At 39.5% G+C, this 21,141-nt stretch overlaps 1 protein-coding gene and 1 long non-coding RNA gene across 3 annotated transcripts; both read left to right on the top strand.

Annotated features, from left to right (window-relative positions):
* Positions 1-2,430: 2,430 nt before the first annotated feature.
* LOC124161845 lies at positions 2,431-20,882 on the top strand. Its single transcript, XR_006865414.1, has 3 exons — positions 2,431-3,140; positions 18,761-19,048; positions 19,132-20,882. It is a non-coding gene; the product is annotated as an uncharacterized LOC124161845 (long non-coding RNA).
* Positions 6,652-10,957, top strand: LOC124161836. Of its 2 annotated transcripts, XM_046538054.1 has the most exons (3): positions 6,652-8,274; positions 8,390-8,701; positions 8,773-10,957. In XM_046538054.1, exons 2-3 carry the CDS (start codon positions 8,396-8,398, stop codon positions 10,909-10,911), a joined length of 2,445 nt encoding a protein of 814 aa, XP_046394010.1. In that variant the 5' UTR covers positions 6,652-8,274; positions 8,390-8,395; the 3' UTR covers positions 10,912-10,957. The 2 variants fall into 2 exon arrangements, with proteins under 2 accessions (XP_046394010.1, XP_046394001.1); XM_046538045.1 differs by having other exon boundaries at positions 6,652-8,701.
* Positions 20,883-21,141: the final 259 nt, after the last annotated feature.

Below are 21,141 nucleotides of genomic sequence, written 5' to 3'. Positions count from 1 at the left end.
ATCATGTGGCAAAACAACTTTAAAAACCAAGCTGAACCCCTTGATTATGAAATTACATCTATAACAAGTGTTACATACTGTCTTTATAGGAAGAAATCTCTCCTTATGTAGAGGATAAATATTTACCATTCCTTCTCTTTAAGTGGCTTATGGGCACATTCCATGGGGATAGGCTCAATGTGTCATTAAGACTTTGAGTCCCAACCAGAATCGCCTAATTTCATGCAAAAATAGCCAAGCTAATTTACTGAGAAATGCAGACCGTATGATAAATGCTTATAAAGCTCTTCATATCCCTAAAAATTGCTGAATATTATACTAGTATGATTGGAAAAAGAGAATTGTTTCCATACATGAAGGCATGGAAGAAATTTTTGTTTTCCAATCATTGTAAAATCTTCAGCAAACTCTTTTTCACCAAGTAGCCCTTATTTAAGAAACAGAAAAAAAAGGCATAATGATGGTAAAATTATTCCAGTGTAACAAAGAGTATTGAAGAGTCACTCAGGGTGCCACTGGTTTTTTAGAATTTCCAATATCTCTGTAAGTAACACTGGCACTTAAAAGGTTAAAGATCCAAATTGCAGTTATTTCAACATTTATAATAGGAAATTTAAACATTATTTTTTAGTTACAATGGATAATAAGAGAAAAATCGATTCATCAAAATTATTATACATTTTAATGCATAGGCAGTGCTGTAGTTGGAAAAAAAATTTAGGCGGTACTCACCAAAAATTCCAACAGCTGAACGTGTATTATACATCCGGCCGTGAAGGTATTTTAGCCGGTATGCCTCTAACGAGTTTGGATTTTAGGGGGCACGCCGTACCGGCCCAACTACAGCACTGTGTGTAGGTATTTGGAAAGGATATATATCTTGGTATTAATTGATCAATGGGCCAGGTCCCACAGGAATAAATTTATGGGGGTCATCTCATTCTACTCTTGTGCACAGGTAAGAGAAGGTAGGTAGAGTTTCCGAAATCCATTTTAAAAGGGTTTTTCAAGTGACACTATCATGAGGACTAATTTTTATGTGCTTTTACCCTTGACCAATCCTGCATGGCTGGCATGACAAGAAGTGACTAGGAGCACACCCAGTCTTAATCTAGGTGTCACTGGAAAAATTTACACCATGACAAAGAGGTAGGGAGGATTTACATTGAAGGACATCATATAAAACAGAGCGTTTGAGGCTTCAAGTATAAAAATTCCACGCTGATCTCGTCATATACAGTGGTGGATATATGGGGGGCGCAGGGGACACGTGCCCCCCTCCCCCTTGTGAAACGCCCGAATTGCCAAACATTGCAGAACCACAATTTTAACCTTTTTATGTCATAAGATGGCATTGTCTTTTATTTTTACATAATGAATTTAATTAAAATCTTCTTAAACTTTGCATGTAACTATTATTTTTATTACGATAAAAGAAAAGGTAACTCAAGGTATCTTTTGCGCCCCCCATTGAGTTTTTTCTGCATCTGCTACTGGTCATATAGAAACTCTTTGGTCCCCAACCGCATGCAGGAACACCATTCAGGATTACGTGTCCTGCCGCGGTGAAAAACAAAAGCAGCCATGACTGCAAATGCCATACCGGCCATTTGTCCCAAGGCCCAGCGAAGGTTCGAGTTCATCATTCTAGGCTTTAGCTTAGATGTCGTTCGCATGTCATACCTTAGGGAACTGATTCTCCAGATTTAGCAAGATTCTCTCTTTCTGTATCAAAAAATCTCCCCAATTAGATCTTCATTGAATCAGAGGAGGTAAGCAGCTCTTGGAAGCCCAATTGACCACCGCCAGATTCTAATATACTTGACCGCGTCTTACTTTTGTATGTCGTTAAGATGGAAATCATAATCTTTGTTGATGAAGTCTTCACAGGAAATCAGCCGGGTCAAGATGGACATTGCTGCCAACGTTTCCTCCCAGGAGTGGACCTGACACCAAATCCTTCACGAAATCATAATCTACCGATGAGCCGGTGGTTCTTCAATGACCAGATAAACCCAATCGTAATGGACTCCAACACTATGTTGTTTGATTGTGAAGCATGCATTAAAAGAAGTGAAAGTGAATTTCCAGCATTTAGAACATTGAAAATATTTGTAAAGCGTTCGTCGTCACCGTCGCACGGGAAAAAAACTTGCTCAATAAAGAAAATGACTCTTCAAAACTTAAGTAAACTTATAAGCTAACATAAAATTGAATATAATTAAAGTAACGATAAAGAGAAGTCACGTTACATTTTCCGTACTGTATTTGAAGCTCGTAACAATCTTCTCTGACTTCCGGAAGTTACGCGACTTCCGGAATTTTCCACCAATTCGGAACGCACCCGTTCGTGTGATGCATGGCGGGCTTCGGAATTCGTTCGTAGTTTTCTGACTTGGTGAGTCTTTCGTGTAGCTTAATTTGGGAGCATGCCAAGGTCATAGATGTTGAACATTGTGCGAAAGAGAGTATTTTACTTTAAAATAGTCAAATGGTATGATCAGATAGCGCAAGAAATTTGTGTCCGTGAAAGTATCCCATTACATTTCCCACGGTTTTACCTGCATTGTGCGACTTAGCTTTCACCAATAAACTTTTTTGTCAATCCATGCTTCGGAATAGGCACACAAAATCCAGTGTCAGTCGAAAATTGCTTATGCTGCATTGTACGCCGTGTTTTTTTCAAGTTCTGCGATAACTGGTTCAACAGTTGATCTCTCTCCCGAGACAGTGTTTTGTATAGCATATTTTTAATGTTGGAATCTGTTAAATCTGGTGGATCTTTGCTGATGTAGCAGCAATAGTCAAGCTAACCGGGTAACCTGAAGGACGCTTTAGTATAGCTGTTGGAAAACTACTACGTATTGCCGAGCATAAGTAAAAAATTATGGCAGGTTTTCCCCATACGATGCGTTAATTACACGTCTATACAGTCGTGCTACCCATGAATTTAAAGATAGGTTAAGTTCTGTATTAGAATTTTATATGATTAGTTCATGGTCAGTGCAAATGCTGTCTTTATAATTGGATTTCCCTATGTATTCTTTCATCACCCAGCAATGAATATTGATCAGCTTAACTGATCCAGTCTACCTACAAGGAAGACGATTTGACCCATCAAGGCATGGAACATGATCAAGGTAGGTAAAGTGAGTTTGAGTAAGAGGGTTGGAAAGAAACACCAGTAACAGCTATGGTCTCTGCTTGTTAACCATTTCCTGCTGGTACCTGGAAGAGGTAAACGTTTTCCATGCTACGAGCAGCATAAGAATATTTTAAACCTCTGTACGGAGCTCTTTTTTAAGGAGGGAGGAGAATAATTGCATATATGCAATAATTGCATATATGCAATTATTATCCTCCCTCCGATTTGGGACTTGACTCAAAGGGATGCCCGGCCCTTATCCCGGCCACGGGACTAACCCCCTAATCCTGTCTGAGCACGAATCCACTGTCAACTCATTGTGTTACCATTGTTTTTGTAAACCAAATATTGCATTTGATTTTCAATAATTTACTCTTCTATGATAATTTAAAGCTTTGTGGAATTTTAAACATTTCTAGCCCTAATAACAACAAAGTTATTGAAAACAAGGCACTAAAACAATAAGTTCACTGTGTTATGGTACAAAAGATATCATTGCGAAAACAGTTGACAATATAACCCCTTCACAATGGATTCCTGCATCAAGGAGGATCATAAATGAGTGGGATGGTCGGGCTAAATTGCTGAGGAGTGGCCCTAATATCTCACTAAACCAGGTCTCTGGCAGGGCCTGAATGTATCTGAATGCCACCTCAGCGGTCTGTTCCCTTTCCAGCTACAGCTGATGTCCAGTCGTTTGCATTGAAAAATACGTGACTGCTATACCCGATGTTAGGTCTTTGTGTATGAAAATGATCTTTTGGCGCGAAAGGGATAAAAAAGGTTCATGGAGGTGCATCTCTATGTTTTATTTTCCATGGCATTCTTGAAAAGTTTGCCACACTCGACTAGGCTTCTTCTTCTATTAATTTCTATAGATCATTTATGTCCGATCAATCTTGATTAAAAGAAGGTGGTCACCTTTTCCAAGTTCCTCATTTAGACTTTAATGAGGTGGTGAAAAGAGAGGAGCAAATACTGAAACCTATCCTCAGTTGGGAAAACAATTGGATGAAAGCAGCAAGAAAAAGTGAATCAACCCTAATTAACCCTACTAGTTTATTTAAAATGATTAATTTGATTTTTATTTATGTAGCATGATGAATTTCTGTCAAATTTCTAGTTTAATATTGACTAGGGGCAGATTTAAAAATCTTCTATAGAGATTGGGGCACAGTTTAGAAAATTGGGCATCTGAGGGTTTAAGTTGTAGCATTCAGCACATGAATTAGACAAGTTGCAAAGAAACTTCCCTCGCCACACCCACTTCTGGTATTCCAGATGTTGGTGTGGCAAAGAATAGGGATGAAGTGGATGGAGAAGAGGAGAAACCACGAAGTGCTGGACATGGTGGGTGAGGAGAGGCAGCTTTTAGATGAGATATGGAGGAGACAGAAGGTATAGATGGAGGGAGTAGGTAGCGGGAAGGGGATGTTGAAAATCGTGTTAGAGGGTAGAATGTTAGGTAAATTAGGGAGGGGTAGGAAGAGAATAGGATTTCTAGATCGATTGATAGAGAGTCGGCCTTACAGTGAATTGAAGAGGGCAATGCTCAAAGGAAGGGGAGGCTCTTGGAATTCTTCTTTAGTACTCGATGGAAACCTACCTTAATCGGTAGAATACTGTGATAAATAATAAAAACATTCTACGACCATTGGCCACCAATGTTCACAGAACACTATACTATCAATCCGTGGCTGTTCAGTGAGAAATTTCTAAACAGGTGAATTCCTTAACCCTTTTAGTGCCAGGGGGCCGATCCATCGGCCCGGGTTGTTAATGCAAAGAGTGCCAAGGGCTGATCTATCGGCCGGGCTTATTTTGCACTGATGCCTTTTATTGTTTGAGCTTCGTATAGATTTTGCCTCTATTTTTTTGTATCTATCATGCTTTAACATACCCGTAAGTATTGAGAGTCAATGAAAAAAAAATTAGTTTCAGAAAATGCATATTAGGCTTTATATATTTTTTTTAGAGCAAACCTACAAATTCAGCGACAAAAGGCCTGGCATTCTTCAGCAAACCAGGAAAAATGGGCTGGCACTAAAAGGGTTAATTTGCCTTCGACTCCTCACTCCTCTACAAATTCTGTCAACGCTAATACAGTGGCCTAATTCTCCATGTTTTAATTATATTAAAAGTATATCAATCTTAGAATGGCATGGGCTCTATGAAGTACAATACGAGCACACTATAAGCATGATAATGATTTTCCCTTCCCGATTAGGCATAATAGAACTAAAAAATGGCAAAAACTTATGGATGCTTATGAGAGGATAGTTATGTAAGAGTTTAAAGGAAAGGTTAGGTGAGAGTTTGATCTGGAGTATAGCTCTTTACCATGCGAAACCATGTGTTCATGCAGAGGCACTTTGGAAGGAGGATGAGAGAAGACTGGAGAGGATTGAGATGTAAGTGTGGAGAAGGTGAAGTGGATGGAGAGTAGGAGGAATGATGAAGTGCTGGACATGATGGGTGAGGAGAGGCAGTGTCTAGATTAGATATGGAGGAGACAGAAAGTATGGATGGAGGGTGTACTAAGCAGGGAGGGGATGTTGTAAACAGTGCTATAATGTAGAATGTTAGGTAAAAGAGGGAGAGGAAGGAAGAGAATAGGAATTTTAGATAGAATGAAAGAGAGTAGGCCTTATTGTGAACTGAGGAGAAAAGTACAGGAATTAAGGGAAGGCTGCCACAATACTTCAGAAGTACTCCAGGTAAATCTACCTTAATCGATAGAATACCTAACAATTATAATACTGGCGTAAAGGGTGAATACTTTCTTTTCCTCTCCTAAATCAAAGATTCTAAAGGCTGATCGTATAAGTCAACACCTCTGATGAATTTTTTTGTAATCTATTACTTACCAGGGTCTAGGTTGGGACAAGTCAGGAAAGTCAGGAAATAGTCAGGAAAAAAAGTTTTGGTCAGGAAAATCAGGAAATCGTCAGGATGAGCGCCCGAAGAGTCAGGATGGATCGGATTGTGTGCCTTTTGCTGTGCCGCCGGCCACCGCACGCCGCACTGGCGGCAAGCGACAGCCGCAAGATGAGCCGAGAACGCCCGCGCCGCGCTGTCTCACCGCCTCCCTTCCCCTCGTGCTAACCCGTGCCGAACTGGGCTGCCGACTTCACCGCCGAAGCAAGGAGTGCTGGCGTCGCTCTGCCTGCCGCTGCATGGCAAGGTTCTCGCATGTGTTCTAGCAATTCACCGCTTTACACGACGCAATTTTGATTGCGCCTTCGCACGTACGTCAGACTGCGCAATTCCGTGTACCGTGTAAAACGGCCTTTAGACACTCTTAACCCTCTCATGCATGCATGCATGCATGAAATCCTTTGGAGTAATCAAAAAATAAAATAAACATGTGACGAGTGCAAAAAGTGAAAAGGGTTGAAATTTTACATCGCTTGCTGCAGCGGTTCCAATTAGGCAAACGTTTAGCAAATAATTTAGACTATTGAAAAGGAACCAACTTCAATATTGAGCTCAGAGAATTCAGAAGAGTCAAAGCATTTTTAGAAAATTTCTAGAAAACATTCAGCAATGTGAGTCACTTAAAAATAACGATCATTGATTATAAAATAAATTTTGAAATTACCGATTGCTAATTCAGATGCACTATAATTGAATTCATATGCCTACTTTTAAAGCTCCTCTCGATCACCCGTCAGGTATGCTATCAGCTAAATAAAACTAAAACACATATATGCATATGCTTTTCACTAAGGATGACCATGTCATTGCAAAACGCTATTTTCTCACCATGCGTCTTGTCGTTCATTATCATGCTCTGGAAAAATTAGTTGATAATTGAGAATAGAGAAAAGTATAAAGTCTGAACGCAATGAAGATTACCAATAAATCTGGAGCAAAGTATCAATACCTGAATTAATGACTTTTGATCGGATAACCAGGCTAAAATCTCAAAAGTAAAAAGAATCCTTCACTTGGAAGAGGTTCTGATTCAATACAGTTGCAAGTACATATGACGTGAAAAGAAAAAAAATTGAAACGGTTTATCCTAATTTACCTTAGAAGTTTAGCAAGACTACCAATTTATAGCTTGTTCGAGTGAAGGAATAATTACCATAAAAAATATAGGTTTCTATCATGCGATTTACGATCTTTCCCGTGATGCCTGAGAAATATTTTTAATGCGCTAAAATATTTTTGAACTTCAATTATCACATGTTATGGGTTATTCTGCTCAGCCATTGCCTGGAAAATTGCTCTGTATTATTTAATGGCGTACAAAATAATAAAATTACAACTAGTTTTTAGTCTCACGTCTAGAAATGAGGTTGAATGATTTCTTACAATGGGGATACAGTGGAGGTCATGCCTTTCGGGTTGATGATGTAAAAACATAATTGTCTTTGCACGAATAAGTATGTTAGGTAATTTATCTCAAAAGTGGAAAAAAATCTAGCTTATCACATGTGATAGGAGCATCGCAAATCTTGTACATCACTTCTTTGGTATATATACATATTAATTTTGACCGATTCACTTTCAGCGATATTTTTTTAACGTGTGAGGGGTATTAAGAGGTTGTTGGTGCCGATTTGTATATCCATGAAATAAAAGGATTCCTAAATTCAAGTGCCCACGTGTAGTATGAGACGTTTCGTCCAGCTTTCTTCGTTTCTGACAGTTTGAGCACGTCGCCACTGTATAGCGGGAGGCCGGCATACACGGCAGTGTAACGCGCTCTTCTTCCACAAAAAGTCATTTTATCATTTGTGGACTACTGAGACCATTAACGGAGAAAGCGCAGGAAATATTGACTACATTGTGTTGAACGCATGGCGACGCAGCGTCTCAGGAACCTTAAATGAATTCTGTACTACCATACGACAATGCAATAGCAAAGTTGCATTGGGTCGTCTGTGACATAGTAGCGGCTTGGTAGGCTCATGCGCAGAAGCGAGTGAGGCAACCTTAGGCTCTAAACCTTGGCTCCACGGTCGCTCCTTTTCCGCGCCTTTCCCCCCACACCCCCCGCCATCCCACGCGCTCCCCGGGTCTACGCCCGCGGCGGGTCAACAATAACAGTGCGACGGTGACGAGTCCGGACGAGTCGGTGTGCCTGGAGAGCAGCGGAGGTTGCGTTTTCTTCATTGAAGGTAGGCTGTCACGAATATTAGCAAACTCACTGTCGTGTTATTTTATCCACTCCATTCGACTATTCATTGAAACTTAATGGTGCTGTAGTTCAAAATGAGATTGTATTATTTTCAGACCCGAATGCTGAGGCCCATTTCGTCTCTAGTCATGGTCGGGGGAAAGCAGACGTATTGGAACGAGGATTGGTCAAAGGAGCTTCATTTCAGCTGCTTCTCACCAAAGACTTCGACTGCATTAAAGCATGGATTGCCAGAAGGAAAACCAACATCTTTCTACTGCTCGGTGTGCTGCAAGACGAATCAACTCGGCAACATGGGTCGCGGTGCCCTGACTAAACACCTGTCATCAACCCACCACAATACTGCCGTCGAGAACAAGAAGAGCTGTTACGGGATCAAGATATTTTGTTTGCCTTCCGCTAAGAAGGTAAGTGATGGTGAGTTATTTGTAAAATCTTCGGGGTTTTCTGGTTCTCTACCCCAGCCTGATTTTTGTAGGTGACTACAGCAACTCCCTCTACCTCTACATCCGCGTCGGTGAACCCCACGGCGGCGGCACCTGGTTCCTCAGCATCGGGTGGGACTGCAGAAGACCCTCGGGACGATCCCGATGACCCCACACCAGCTTCACCTGCCTGCACATGTTCATGCCCATGTGCGCGATGTACCAACGAAGTTATCGCCGTCCCGAAGACTGCTGGTTTGCAAGGTCTTAACACCTGGTTAATGAAGCAAGATACTACCAAAGCTGAGATTTTGTGGTGTATCTATTGTGTAACGAGCCATACTTCTTTGTCTTCTGGGGGCAAGGCAGTGCAGTTATTTCCCACAATGTTCCCAGATAGTATGATTGCTGCAAAAATGGAATTGGGTCGGAACAAAATCGCCTATTCACTTGTACATGGTTTAGCCCCACATTTCCATGATGTTATCACATCTAAGTTAACCAAACTGGATTTTGTGGTAGTTTTATTTGACGAGAGTCTCAATAAGTGTAGCCAGAAGACTCAAATGGATCTTGCCATTAAATTTTGGTGTGATGATCAAAATGAAACGGTGACGAAATATTATGATTCAGTGTTCCTGGGTCGCTCAAGGGCGACTGATCTCATATCGGCATACTGCACAGCAATTCCTAGAAGTGTGCAGTCTCATGTGCTTATGGTTGGCATGGATGGCCCGAATGTTAATGTCAAGTTCCTGAAAGATCTCCAGATTTATATGAAAACAGAGTTTGGTGAGGATGAGCCACTGCTGCTGCTCATGGGGTCCTGTGGTTTGCACGTAGTTCATAATTCCTTCAAAGAGGGGGTTAGTAAGTGTGGCTGGAATATTGTCATGTTTCTCAGGGCCTTATACAATATATTTAAGAATGTGCCTGCCCGTCGCAGTAAGTATACAGAGTGGACAGGCTCTACTACTTTCCCAAATAAGTATTGTGCAGTGAGGTGGTTGAATAATGCACCTGGTGCCGATAATTGCATCAAAATATTGCCAAACGTAAAAACTTTTATTGAAAAAGTGAGAACTGGACCTGAAGAGGATAAAATAAAATCTGCCGGCTTCTTGTATGTTGCAAAAGCTGTTGAAGATAAGATGTTGGGGCCTAAGTTAGCCTTCTTCTCATATGTTGCAAGACTTGTTGAGCCATTCTTGACTACTTATCAAACCAATGACCCAATGGCGCCGTTCTTGCACACGGACCTGTCGAACTTAGTGTCGAACCTGCTTAGACATTTTGTCAAGAATGATTATGTAAATCGAAAGTCAGATGTATGTAAAGTTGACATTACCAATGAAGACAATCTGATTCCTGTGAAGAACTTCAATTTTAGTTTTTCTGTAAAGGACGCTCTCAAAAAAGTACAAGTATCTACTCCAGAAATGCTGAAGTTCAAGGAGGAGTGTGTGCTCCTGCTGAAGGCTATGGTTAGTAAAATTCTTGAAAAGGCTCCCTTGAATTACAAACTCTGCAGAGCCATAACTTTTTGTGACCCAGAACTGATTTCACATTCCAAAACTGCCGTTTCTACTCGACTGAACGGCTTCTTGGAACAACTGCACAGCCGCAATTGGCTTCCTGCAAGTGAGTGCGACACTATTTTGTCTGACTTTAAGGTGCTCTGTGACAAACAAGTATTTGCTAACGCCTGTCAAGAATATGATCGTCAGAGGCAGAGACTAGATCATTTCTGGAGAGGTATCTGGGATCGTTATAAGTGCTCAGATGGTTTAGTGAAAGTGATTAAAATGGCTCTGATCATAAGCCATGGCCAAGCTTTCATCGAGCGTGGCTTCTCCATCAATAAGGAGATAATAGTAGAGAACCAATTAGATATGTCTTTGGTGGCTCAGCGCCAAGTGTACGACTCAGTCAACGCTGCTGGTGGCGTAGAAAACATAAAAATATCTGCTGAAATGATCAACAGATTTCGGCACGCGCGCTCCGAGTATGAAGAAGCAAAGAAGCAGCGCCGATCTGAGGACGCTGAGGTCGAAAAAAAAAGGACCCATGAGAAGATGATTGGAACTGAAGTTAAGGAGCTTCAAGCCAAAAAGATGAAAGTGTTAGCATCAAGCCAGAAGGAGGCTGATGCCATTGATGAAGAAATAAAAAAGTTGACTGGTACTTTCTAACTTAACAATGGAGTTTCTAACTTAGACAATTTGTGAAGTGCACTTTAAATTAATAGTGATTTTTTTGTTCACCAAGTTTTTTTTACTGTTTTGACTAATGATTAAGTCACAGTGATTGCTAGTCCAAAGTGGCCATATTTTGTTTGGAAAGTCAATATGAAAGAACTATGATAATTTGTGAAGTGTACTTAAAATGAGGAAATAGTGATTTTTTTGTTCACCTTGTTTTTTTTACTGTTTTGACTAATGATTAAGTCACAGTGATTGCTAGTCCACAGTGGCCATTTTTTGTTTGGAAAGTCACTATGAAAGAACTATTATTATGTGTGAAGTGTACTTAAAATAAGTAAATTGTGATTGTTTTGTTCACCTTGTTTTTTACGGTTTTGACTAATGATTAAGTCACAATGATTGCTAGTCCACGGTGGCCATATTTTGTTTGGAAAGTCACTATGAAAGAACTATGATAATTTGTGAAGTGTACTTAAAATAAGGAAATAGTGATTTTTTTGTTCACCTTGTTTTTTTTTTACTGTTTTGACTAATGATTAAGTCACAGTGATTGCTAGTCCACAGTGGCCATTTTTTGTTTGGAAAGTCACTATGAAAGAACTATTATTATGTGTGAAGTGTACTTAAAATAAGTAAATTGTGATTGTTTTGTTCACCTTGTTTTTTTTACTGTTTTGACTAATGATTAAGTCACAATGATTGCTAGTCCACAGTGGCCATATTTTGTTTGGAAAGTACCAAAGTACCTAACGTGTAGTACTGTACAGTAGTAACATTTCTTGTAAGTTTTTCTGATATTACAATTAAAAAATACTGAAGTGTTGCATATTTTGAGCTATTTCCTTGTATATGACCTCTTATGACATCTTTCTTCATGCGTTAAAACTTATGGCGAACGCTAGAAAAAGTCAGGATATATCAAGATTTTGGTCAGGAAAAAGTCAGGAAAAGTCAGGATGGGAGGAAATTGAGATCTTGTCCCAACCTAGAGGGTGTATGCACTGTTTCCAGCCCTTACTTTTGACTGACAGTTTATATTTCATCTGAATGCCTAGCACTTAGTACGGAGACATCATGTGCATCTTTCCATGACCAACCACTCTCTCAGACTCAGTGCTTAAGAGCTCTTGTTTTGTATGATCTTTTTAAAAATTAATGGAACATCTTTTTTTGTAACTTTTACTCTTCCTATTGCATCTGTTCTATGAACTAATCTCTGTAAAAGGTTGTGGTTTTTCTAAAAATTTTTGATTTATTTATTTTCAAAAACCTCAGAAACAGCACCCAACAGGTTTTATTGCCCCAGCAGTTGACTTGTGGGCAATCGCAAATGACTATGCCCTGGATGAAGGTACCTTACCCAAGCAGGACTCAAACTTGCAACATTCAGTTTGGCAAGTGAGGACTATATCCTGCCACCTCAATGGCCGGCTTTGTAGACACATCTGAGTCTGACAGTTTCACACAAGGACTGAAAAAAACATTTGTTGACATGAGATCAGTGTCATTAATTATTGTGCAGCCCCCTAAGTCACAAAGCTATAGCCGTTTCAGCCAAGGGCTGGAAGTTTTCATGGAAATATACTGTTTCATGATAGCCAACCTTTCCTCAGCATAAGCAATCTGATGACTTTGACTTCCTTACCTGGTATGTTCAATTATGGAGGTATTTAAATACTATTTCATTGATTTAAGGTGGATGTTAGTGTGTATCATTGAAGGTACAGTTCCAAAAAAGGTCCAACCTTTCCCCAGCAGAAGGTACTCTTCCCATGGTTGGCCACACACATGCGAATGTCACACACATAGGGCCAGTTGCTTTCCATGGGCCACCTCACTCCTCAAAGATTTTATTTTGGGGTGTCCACAAAAATTCATTTGAATTCACCAAAGGATTTTAACCTGGAACACTCATATTAGAAGCCAAGCACTCTTCCCACTAGGTTTCTATGCTCCCCAGTTATTTACTAATTGGCAGAATTATATTCAATTTAGGATCATGCTTTACCAATTCTTATTACAATCAGATAAATGAAAGTAGTTTCTTTGGAATGAAACTCATTCCTCACCCATTACATATGAAAAAAATGTATGGTTTGAATTGTTTATTCCCCACAGCATAATCAAGCTTATGAATTCCCATAAAATCCTCGTGTTTCTAGAGACCTATTTTTGAAAATGTTTATTTTCCAGTTACAAATTTCTATTTCTTACGAGTCAAGACCTGCTTCCTTTGCAGGTTTGTTTCAATCACTTTTGTTGAACCAATGGTGTCATCAAAAAAGTTACTCAAAGTATTCAAGGGTAAAATATACTGTTCACGCTATCCGGCCTGTGGTGAACCAGAAGATATGCGCACGGGGACGTGTGCCCCAAGTTATCCTTAATAAAGGGCGAGGACACCTCAAGTCGAATTCGCTTTATTTTGCGCGCGACTTCCAGTGAAGCGCGTGCCAAAACTCCGCGTCCACACACTACCAGCTTTCGTAAAACACTGATTAATACCCACACCAAAGGCAAGGGCATGGATGAGACAGGGTTCCTGACCCTCGAATAACGGCACTGCCTAGGAGCCCTCACTCCAAAAGGGTGCGAGTCAAGTCCCCCTGGCAGAGACCACAAGAAATGAGAGAAGGGGGCCGAAGAGGAAACGGCTGAACCTTGGAAAACCCCGAGCACGGCAACACTCGCTGAGAGGGAGGGGGGTAAAGGACCCAACATATATATTGGTATATATATTGAACTAGCACCGTTAATTTGCCTATTACTTGGCTTGAACTGGCAAGGGGTTAGCATAGCATAGTTACATGGGGCATTAATGCTGCTGGAAGGGCAGAAAACAAGTGAGTTCACTTCATCATAACAATGTGGTGAGAGGTTGTAGATCTGAGCCTGGGAAATTTTAAGTATAAAAGTGTGTAGTATGTGAAAAAAATGTGATCTTCTTCAAATGTACACTAAACAGGCTTTAAATGCAGCAATTTACAGCTTGAATCACCTGAAAGGTATAGTGGAAGAAGCACTGTTATGAGAATAAGGATAAATAAGTAGGAGTGACATCAAGTTCTGCAAAACTTTCTACCTGTCATTTTGCCTTGTCTTGGTACTTAAACATAGTGGTTGTTAAAATTTACAATTTTATTTTCTCAAAATGGTTTGTTTTTAAATAATTAAAATTCGGGAAAGATTGAGGTGCACAGCAAAAACTATAGGCTTTGTGACCTTGGGAGATGTGGCTACCCATGAGTAATTATAATTTCTCTATGATTGTACACAGGGGCGGATCCAGGATTTCTTTATGGGGGGGGCACAAGCAAGGCCGTATCCAGGATTTTGTTCAGGGGGGGCACAAGGATATCTCGTAATACAAAACGAACGCAATGATAATGGGACCGTATTAAAAATCTTGTATATTTTTGAGGGTCTGGGGGGGGCACGTACCCCCGTGCCCCCCCCCTGGATCCGCCTATGATTGTACAATGCCTTAGCTAGCAGTGTGGAGATGAATTGATCTGATGATGGTAACAGTGGTGGATCCAGGACCGGGATTAGGGGGGGTAATTACCTTTCTACATATCTAGCTATAGGTCCCCCTAGCCCTCTCTGGATCTACCACTGAATTGTAACATACCAAAAGCGTGTACAATAAGTTAAGAGATAATTGGTATTTCAATTCATTAAATTAGGTAAATAAATCAGAAAATATAACTAAATACTTTAGTGCAAAGTGGGAGCCTCCAAAAATTTTGATTTTATCCAGTGAGTGTTTCAACCAAATGGGGGGGGGCTCTTGTCCCCTTAGCCTCTGCCTTTACGCAATGTCAGGCTAAATCTGCCCGGGAATGGTTACCTATATGCCCACACCATTTGTCATATTAGGCCCTATGTTGACTACCCAACATTGATTTTTCTCCCTCTAAACACCAACCATGCCACTATATACCTTAGATGAAATGATTTATGATGTTTCTAAATTATCACCCATACAGACCTTGATTCCATTACAACCATGTTTTATTATGCAAACGTTGAAGGTATTTATTTACCATATGAGGTTGAGATTTGCTCACTCTACTCTTATGTAACAACCACAGAAGTAGCATCTATCACAGTTTTGTACAAATTTATCATCAATTGACCTTGTGACCTCTAATTTATCATTGGAGTTCTTCATTCCTGCAGTCTGAGATCAGCCATCGAACCAAATATTTTGAAAAGTGGTTTTTACTTATCCCAGTATATCCTACCAATGAAGAATGGCTCCCAAATAGCTTATCATTCACCTACATTTCAGATGAAGTTTCCCTGTACGAATAGTTCCTGCTACTATTATTTTTGCCTGAACAGCATTAAGTTCACTCACAGTTGCCTCCTTGCACAGATTATTTTCTGACTGATGGCTGTGCTTCTGGTCTGATTCTGCTGGGTTTTTTTTCCTCTCCTTCAACTCTTCCACCTTGACAATTTTGCACCAAAACCTTGTTACATGAAATATTTTTGGGGTGAAGTTACTCTTGAGCCTATCCACTAGCAGGTGTTCTGTAGAGCAGAATTTTATTTCATCTCAACACAGGAAACTCTATCAACCATCTTTGTATTCTGGCTTTGATGCAGTAGAATGCTCCCAAGCATGTTGTGTTACAATCTTTGCACTCAGGCCCTGCCAATGAAAGACTGGGGGTGGTTTGCAGACCTAAATAGATACGGTATTGCCTTTTAACACTAGAATGCCGAAGGGTGTCATTTTGACACCCTACGCATACATTTTTTACGGAGTTGGCCCTTAAAGAGTGTTGTTGAAAAAAATCTTTCGTGACTTTAATTCATTTTTAGCTCTTAACAAAACGACATTAAAAGGGATACCCCCCCTAATTTTTTTCGTCTCAAAAATTCAAATTTACCTTTAATGCCGGAGGGTGTCATTTTGACACCCAGTATATTACATTGTTTCTTCCTTCGGTTTAGGTGTCTCGTGGGATGCGTTTTGATAATTATTTGTAAAATTAGTATATGGTAGTACATTATCTTCGTGTGTAGTACCTTTATGTAAAGTATAGTATATTTTTGTGAAGTACATTACCTTCATGATTGTTTTTTTTACATAATTTCAATGAGCATTGGCTGTTTACTATTTTTTTCGAATGTTTAGTAGCTCGTAAGGTAATTATATTCCGCTGTATTTTGCGAATGATTCGCCTTGAAACCAGCTAATTTTTTTACCGGGGTGACACTTATTTGCTGTGAAACATAAGAGGTCAGTGACGCACGCGACAATGCAGTTGGCTGCTGCCGAGCCTCTGTGTTCGGCTGCCTGACTCGCTCTCGTGTTTGGCGGACTGGGTCGCTAGTGTGTCGCGACCTGCTGCTTGACCTGCGTCGGCAGTTCTGTCTTCATAATGGCACAGCATAGACGTGTTACGACGGAGCAAAGTTATGCAATACTAAACAATATCCCTGGAGACGTGTCGGGGAAAGGGTCTGATGAAGATGTTGAGTCGGACGATTGGGTTGCACCGGAGGTGCAGTTTAGTTCATCCAAAAGTAGTGAAAATAGTGAGCACGGTTAGTTTCAGTGTTTTGTATGTATCAGTTTAGTAATTAAATCACGAAAGGAACACATACTTATTTTAAAATACGCATATACACATAATTGAGTTACTGGATCTGCACTGGTTATCGGACAGAAAATAATAATCGTACGTGGTTGTGACGTGGTGCACCGATGTGAAAGGAGCGCTGAGTAGACTTCAAGGCGATGTCACCTCCTTGCTCACGATCCAGCCACAGAAGGAGATGGCCATGCTGTGGAATCATAGCCTGGGCCTAACATAAACATTGACGAACAGCTGTTTCCAAGCAAAACTAGATGTCCATTCACTCAGTTCATGGCACTGATAAGTATGGGTAAAAATACTGGTTTGCAGAATACAAAGACAGTATGTATTTGGTAAACGGATTCCATTAACTTCCAGATTGACCATAGCCGTCAAGGACAGCTCTCGTTAAGCTGGCGATCGTGTTTCAGATCATTTTGTATTGAAAAGTATGCAACCCTACATGAGCAAGGGCAGGAATGTAACCACTGGCAATTATTTCACATCACTTTTGCTGACTCTACTCGATACAAAAGGGTACATGCCTTTCGGGATTCGTATATAAGGGAAGAAAGGAAATCCCTGGTGAAATAAAAGCTTCTCGGGAAGAGTTGTAATCAACTAAATTGTACAAAAATGGTGACGTAACACTTACTGTTCATCAGGGCAAACAGAAAAAATGTGTTCTTTTTTTGTGATCTCTTCACCCTCGAATTGACATTAGGAACAACTCTAACAAATCACCCGTAACTGTAAAGTGTTGTAATGAGATAAACTTTGAAGTAGATGTTATTGATCATATGGGGTGGAAATACGGTCAGCAGTGGAACCAGGCGATTACCTGTTTTTTCTTTCCAGAATACTTTTGACTTGGTCGCTATAAATGCCTGGATAATATATAAGGAAACAACTTCATAAAAGATGTCCCGAATTATTTTTACTAAATTTATCAGAATAGCTTGCTTTTCCTTACATTGCGTCAACAAATGTCTGCCAACCCTCTAAAGAGTGTGAAGAGGTGAGAAATCCAGAACTGACTAGGTATTGTCAAGTATAGATAAAATGCAATAAAAACAACTGTTGCTTTTTGTAAGCTTTTTAAAAAGTCAGTAAAACTACGGCCAAAACAGACCAAAATTGCCAGAAACGTAGAATATCTACAATTTAGATAAAGCTTTTTTTAAGCCTGTATGAGAAAGCATTCGATTTCTTTTTGGGTTCTTACAGAGTTTTTTATTTTATTTTAAAAAATTTCGTAGTTTAGTGGTCGTAATTGTTTTTTTCCAAATTTTGGTCTTTTGAAGCACACTTCTACATTCTAAGACGAAAACCTGATGGAAAAAGTTAAAAATAATAATTAAAAAAATCCTGTCATATTGATTTTAAATGTTTTATGCACACAAAGTTTAACCAATTATAGTGAACAATAAATACTTATGAAAAAGTATTTATTGTTCAATATAATTACATATTGGTATTATTACACTTTCGTGCCTCCTCCGACATTTCAGCACAATCTTTTCGATGGATGCCGCATTCCACGAGAGTATTTTTTGTATAAAAGATTTTACTTCAATGGTACTCTATTAAAACATTTATTATTTATTATTTTTAATATTAGGACCCAAAACCAGTGTTGAAAAGAAATTGACTCTATCGACTCCGAAATAAAACTAATCTGCTATGTAACATGCATATAAGAACATGGGTGTCAAAATGACACCCTCTCGGCATTCTTGGGGATACAAATTTCCCGGCATTCTTGTGTTAATGGATATTCTGGCACACAAAAGTTGTAGTGGAGTGTCATGAAAAATGCATTAAAAATTTTCAGTTTCCATGCATTGAAGAAACTGTTTGATTAGGTAATCATGTTAGGGGAAAATGGGAGAAAAATGTTTTCTTTTAGAAATTTTCTTTGTGTAGGCATCCATAGGACCTCTGCTCAAAGCTTGAATACCCAACAAATGCTTGTGAATGAGGTTGATAAAAGAAATTTCAATGTACAGATGTATGGATTAAGAATGATGTGTGTTTAAAAATAAATCTTTTATAGCAGATTATGTGATTTTGGTATCCTTAAGTACCTCACACAATCACAGAAGGGTTAAAGAAGTCTATACTCATCACTGGTCAACAATCTGAAGATATCTCTGATGCATCTCTGCTCATATTCATCTTTTAGCTTTTTGGTGTCTTCTCTTTCGCAGCTTTCATGGCCTTTTGCTTATATTTTATTTTAGGCCTTCCTTTCCTGTTCTTGCCATCCTATCACTTGGAGGAGTTGCTGCACTCTCGAGGGAGGTGCAGCTACCAGACTGTGAGAAGGCGAGTGATGGAAGGTGGCTATCTCCACCACCAACCTGCACAGAAGCCTTTCCTCACCGAGGATCATAAAATTTCAAGGTTACTTTGGCACAAAATAGCCTGTTAAATGACTAGGTATTTTGGGACCTGGCCATTTTTGCTGATGAGAAGACCTGCAGCGACCAGCAAGGAAGGCTTGAGTTATGGAGGCCAAGGAATACTCGGTAAGTAGAAATATAATCATTAATCTCGTTTTTTTAACAGGGGAACCATTCATCATAACCATTCCTAATTTTATCGCTAACAGATACTACCAGCGGCACATCCTTAGAAGGAACTCCAGCGGATGCCTTAGCAAGAGTATTTGGGGAGCAATGACGGCAGCTGGTCCAGGCCCATTGGTGCCCACTCCACCAAGAATGAACGTGGAGCAAGACATTGCCATTGTTATGGAGCATGTTCTACCTTACATAGACCATGTCGTGCCACCTGGAGAGGATGTAACGTTTACACAAGACAATTTCCCAATACAGGGCCATTGTTGTCAAGGATTTTTTTAGGATAATCCTCGTATACACGTTCTGCCGTGGCCACCGAACTCCCCCGACTTAAACCCTATTGAACACCTATGGAGTATTATGGTGAGGGAATGGGAGAATGCTAATGAACAGAATTTGGAAGCTCTAGTTCACCATGCCGATGAAATCTGGCAATCAATTGGGCGCCTTCCTCAAGTCTGTGAGCATTTGGTTCATTCCATGAGCTCCTGACTTGAGGCAGTGTTGGAAAATAATGGTCATTTTACTCGCTTCTGAGCGCATTTGTATTGTTTTTTTCCTTATTATTTTATGAATATGAAGGATGAGTTTTTTCATATTTTTGTCGCTTTTGTTCACTTAGTTGTTTTCATTGTTTACCTACTGAATTTATCCAGCTAATACAGGTCGTTCTTGTTTTGTGTTTTTTTCTTATAGTTTAAAACATTTCTGGTTACTAAAAAAAGTTTTAAATCTTTTGTCGTTTTTGTTCACTTAGTTGTTTTCATTGTTTACCTACGGAATTTATCTAGCTAACACAGGTCGTTTTAAAATTCTCGTGTCATGGTTTTTTGTGCACAAACTACTCCGAAACGGCAGGCCCGATTCCTATGAAATTTAGTGGGTATGTTCAGTAGGATTAAGAATATATTGTAAACTATTTATTTTTATTCCATAGGGCTCATGAGGCCCTGGGTCATTTCCATAAGAAATTCATGTGAAGTTCGTTTTTAATCCCGGCGAAACGTTTTTCTTTTGCATATTTAAATTAAAAAATTCAAAAGTATTAGATTTTTACTAGGTTTTCTCTTTTGCTTGGTCAAGAGCACCTTAAAGGCTCAAGTTTGATAAAATATATTGTATTGATGTATGATATTGATTTATGAAAAGAAATCGATTTCTCAAGGCAGTGGGATATGATCATGAGATAAGTCTACTCACTCAACTCTTCTCAGGACTTAAGAGTTATAGAATATAAGAGAGCAAATTCCTAATGATATCCCAAATCATTGCAAGAGGAAGGAAGACGAGAGGGATTTTAGATAGAATTAAAGGGAGTAGGTCTTATTGTGAATTGAAAAGGTAAGTCCATGAAGGGGAGAAGACTGCCAGAATGCTTCATAAATACACCATGAATACCTACGGTGGAAGGTATAATACCACAATAAGAATCCCAAATCATGAGGTAAAGATAGATTTGTGGCTGATCACTTAAATGTTGGCCCATGGCTGAAAAAATTGACCCTCGACCGTTGAAGGAGGTGGATGTTATGATGCTCATGAGGGATATACATCCAGTGCCATAGAATAGTGCCTGCTTATGAAGATGGCTGCTGAGTGTAGGTGGCCATTTGGGCATGTTTCACTGTACTGTAGCCTGTAGTCTACATTGTCCATATCTAGGTAGACTACAGGCCATAGTTCATTACTATGTAGGGACTATTTTAGGTCTGGAATACATATTTTACTGGAAAGGGTTCCATCATATCATGAAATAGGAATGAAATAGTGGAGTGGCTGCCACTCATTGTATAGATTTTTTTTCTTCTTTTTCTGGGTTTACTGCATGTGTGTTCAGTATTTTGTATTGTTTATCATATGTAAAACTATATGTATGAATATGTTAATGGGTTATCCCGTAAATAAATGAATGAATGAATGAATAGTGTACTTTCCGCTCTCCCTTTACATCGTATTACTAAAACTTTGAAAGATTATAGCCATCTTCATTTGATGTGGACAATTTTTTATGACCAAAATGAATGATTAGGTGCAGTAAA

This window comes from Ischnura elegans, chromosome 1, assembly GCF_921293095.1.
Source record: "Ischnura elegans chromosome 1, ioIscEleg1.1, whole genome shotgun sequence".
Classification (NCBI taxonomy): Eukaryota; Metazoa; Arthropoda; class Insecta; order Odonata; family Coenagrionidae; genus Ischnura; species Ischnura elegans.
Note: the sequence above shows the minus strand (reverse complement) of the source record. Positions and strands in the feature narration are given on the sequence as shown.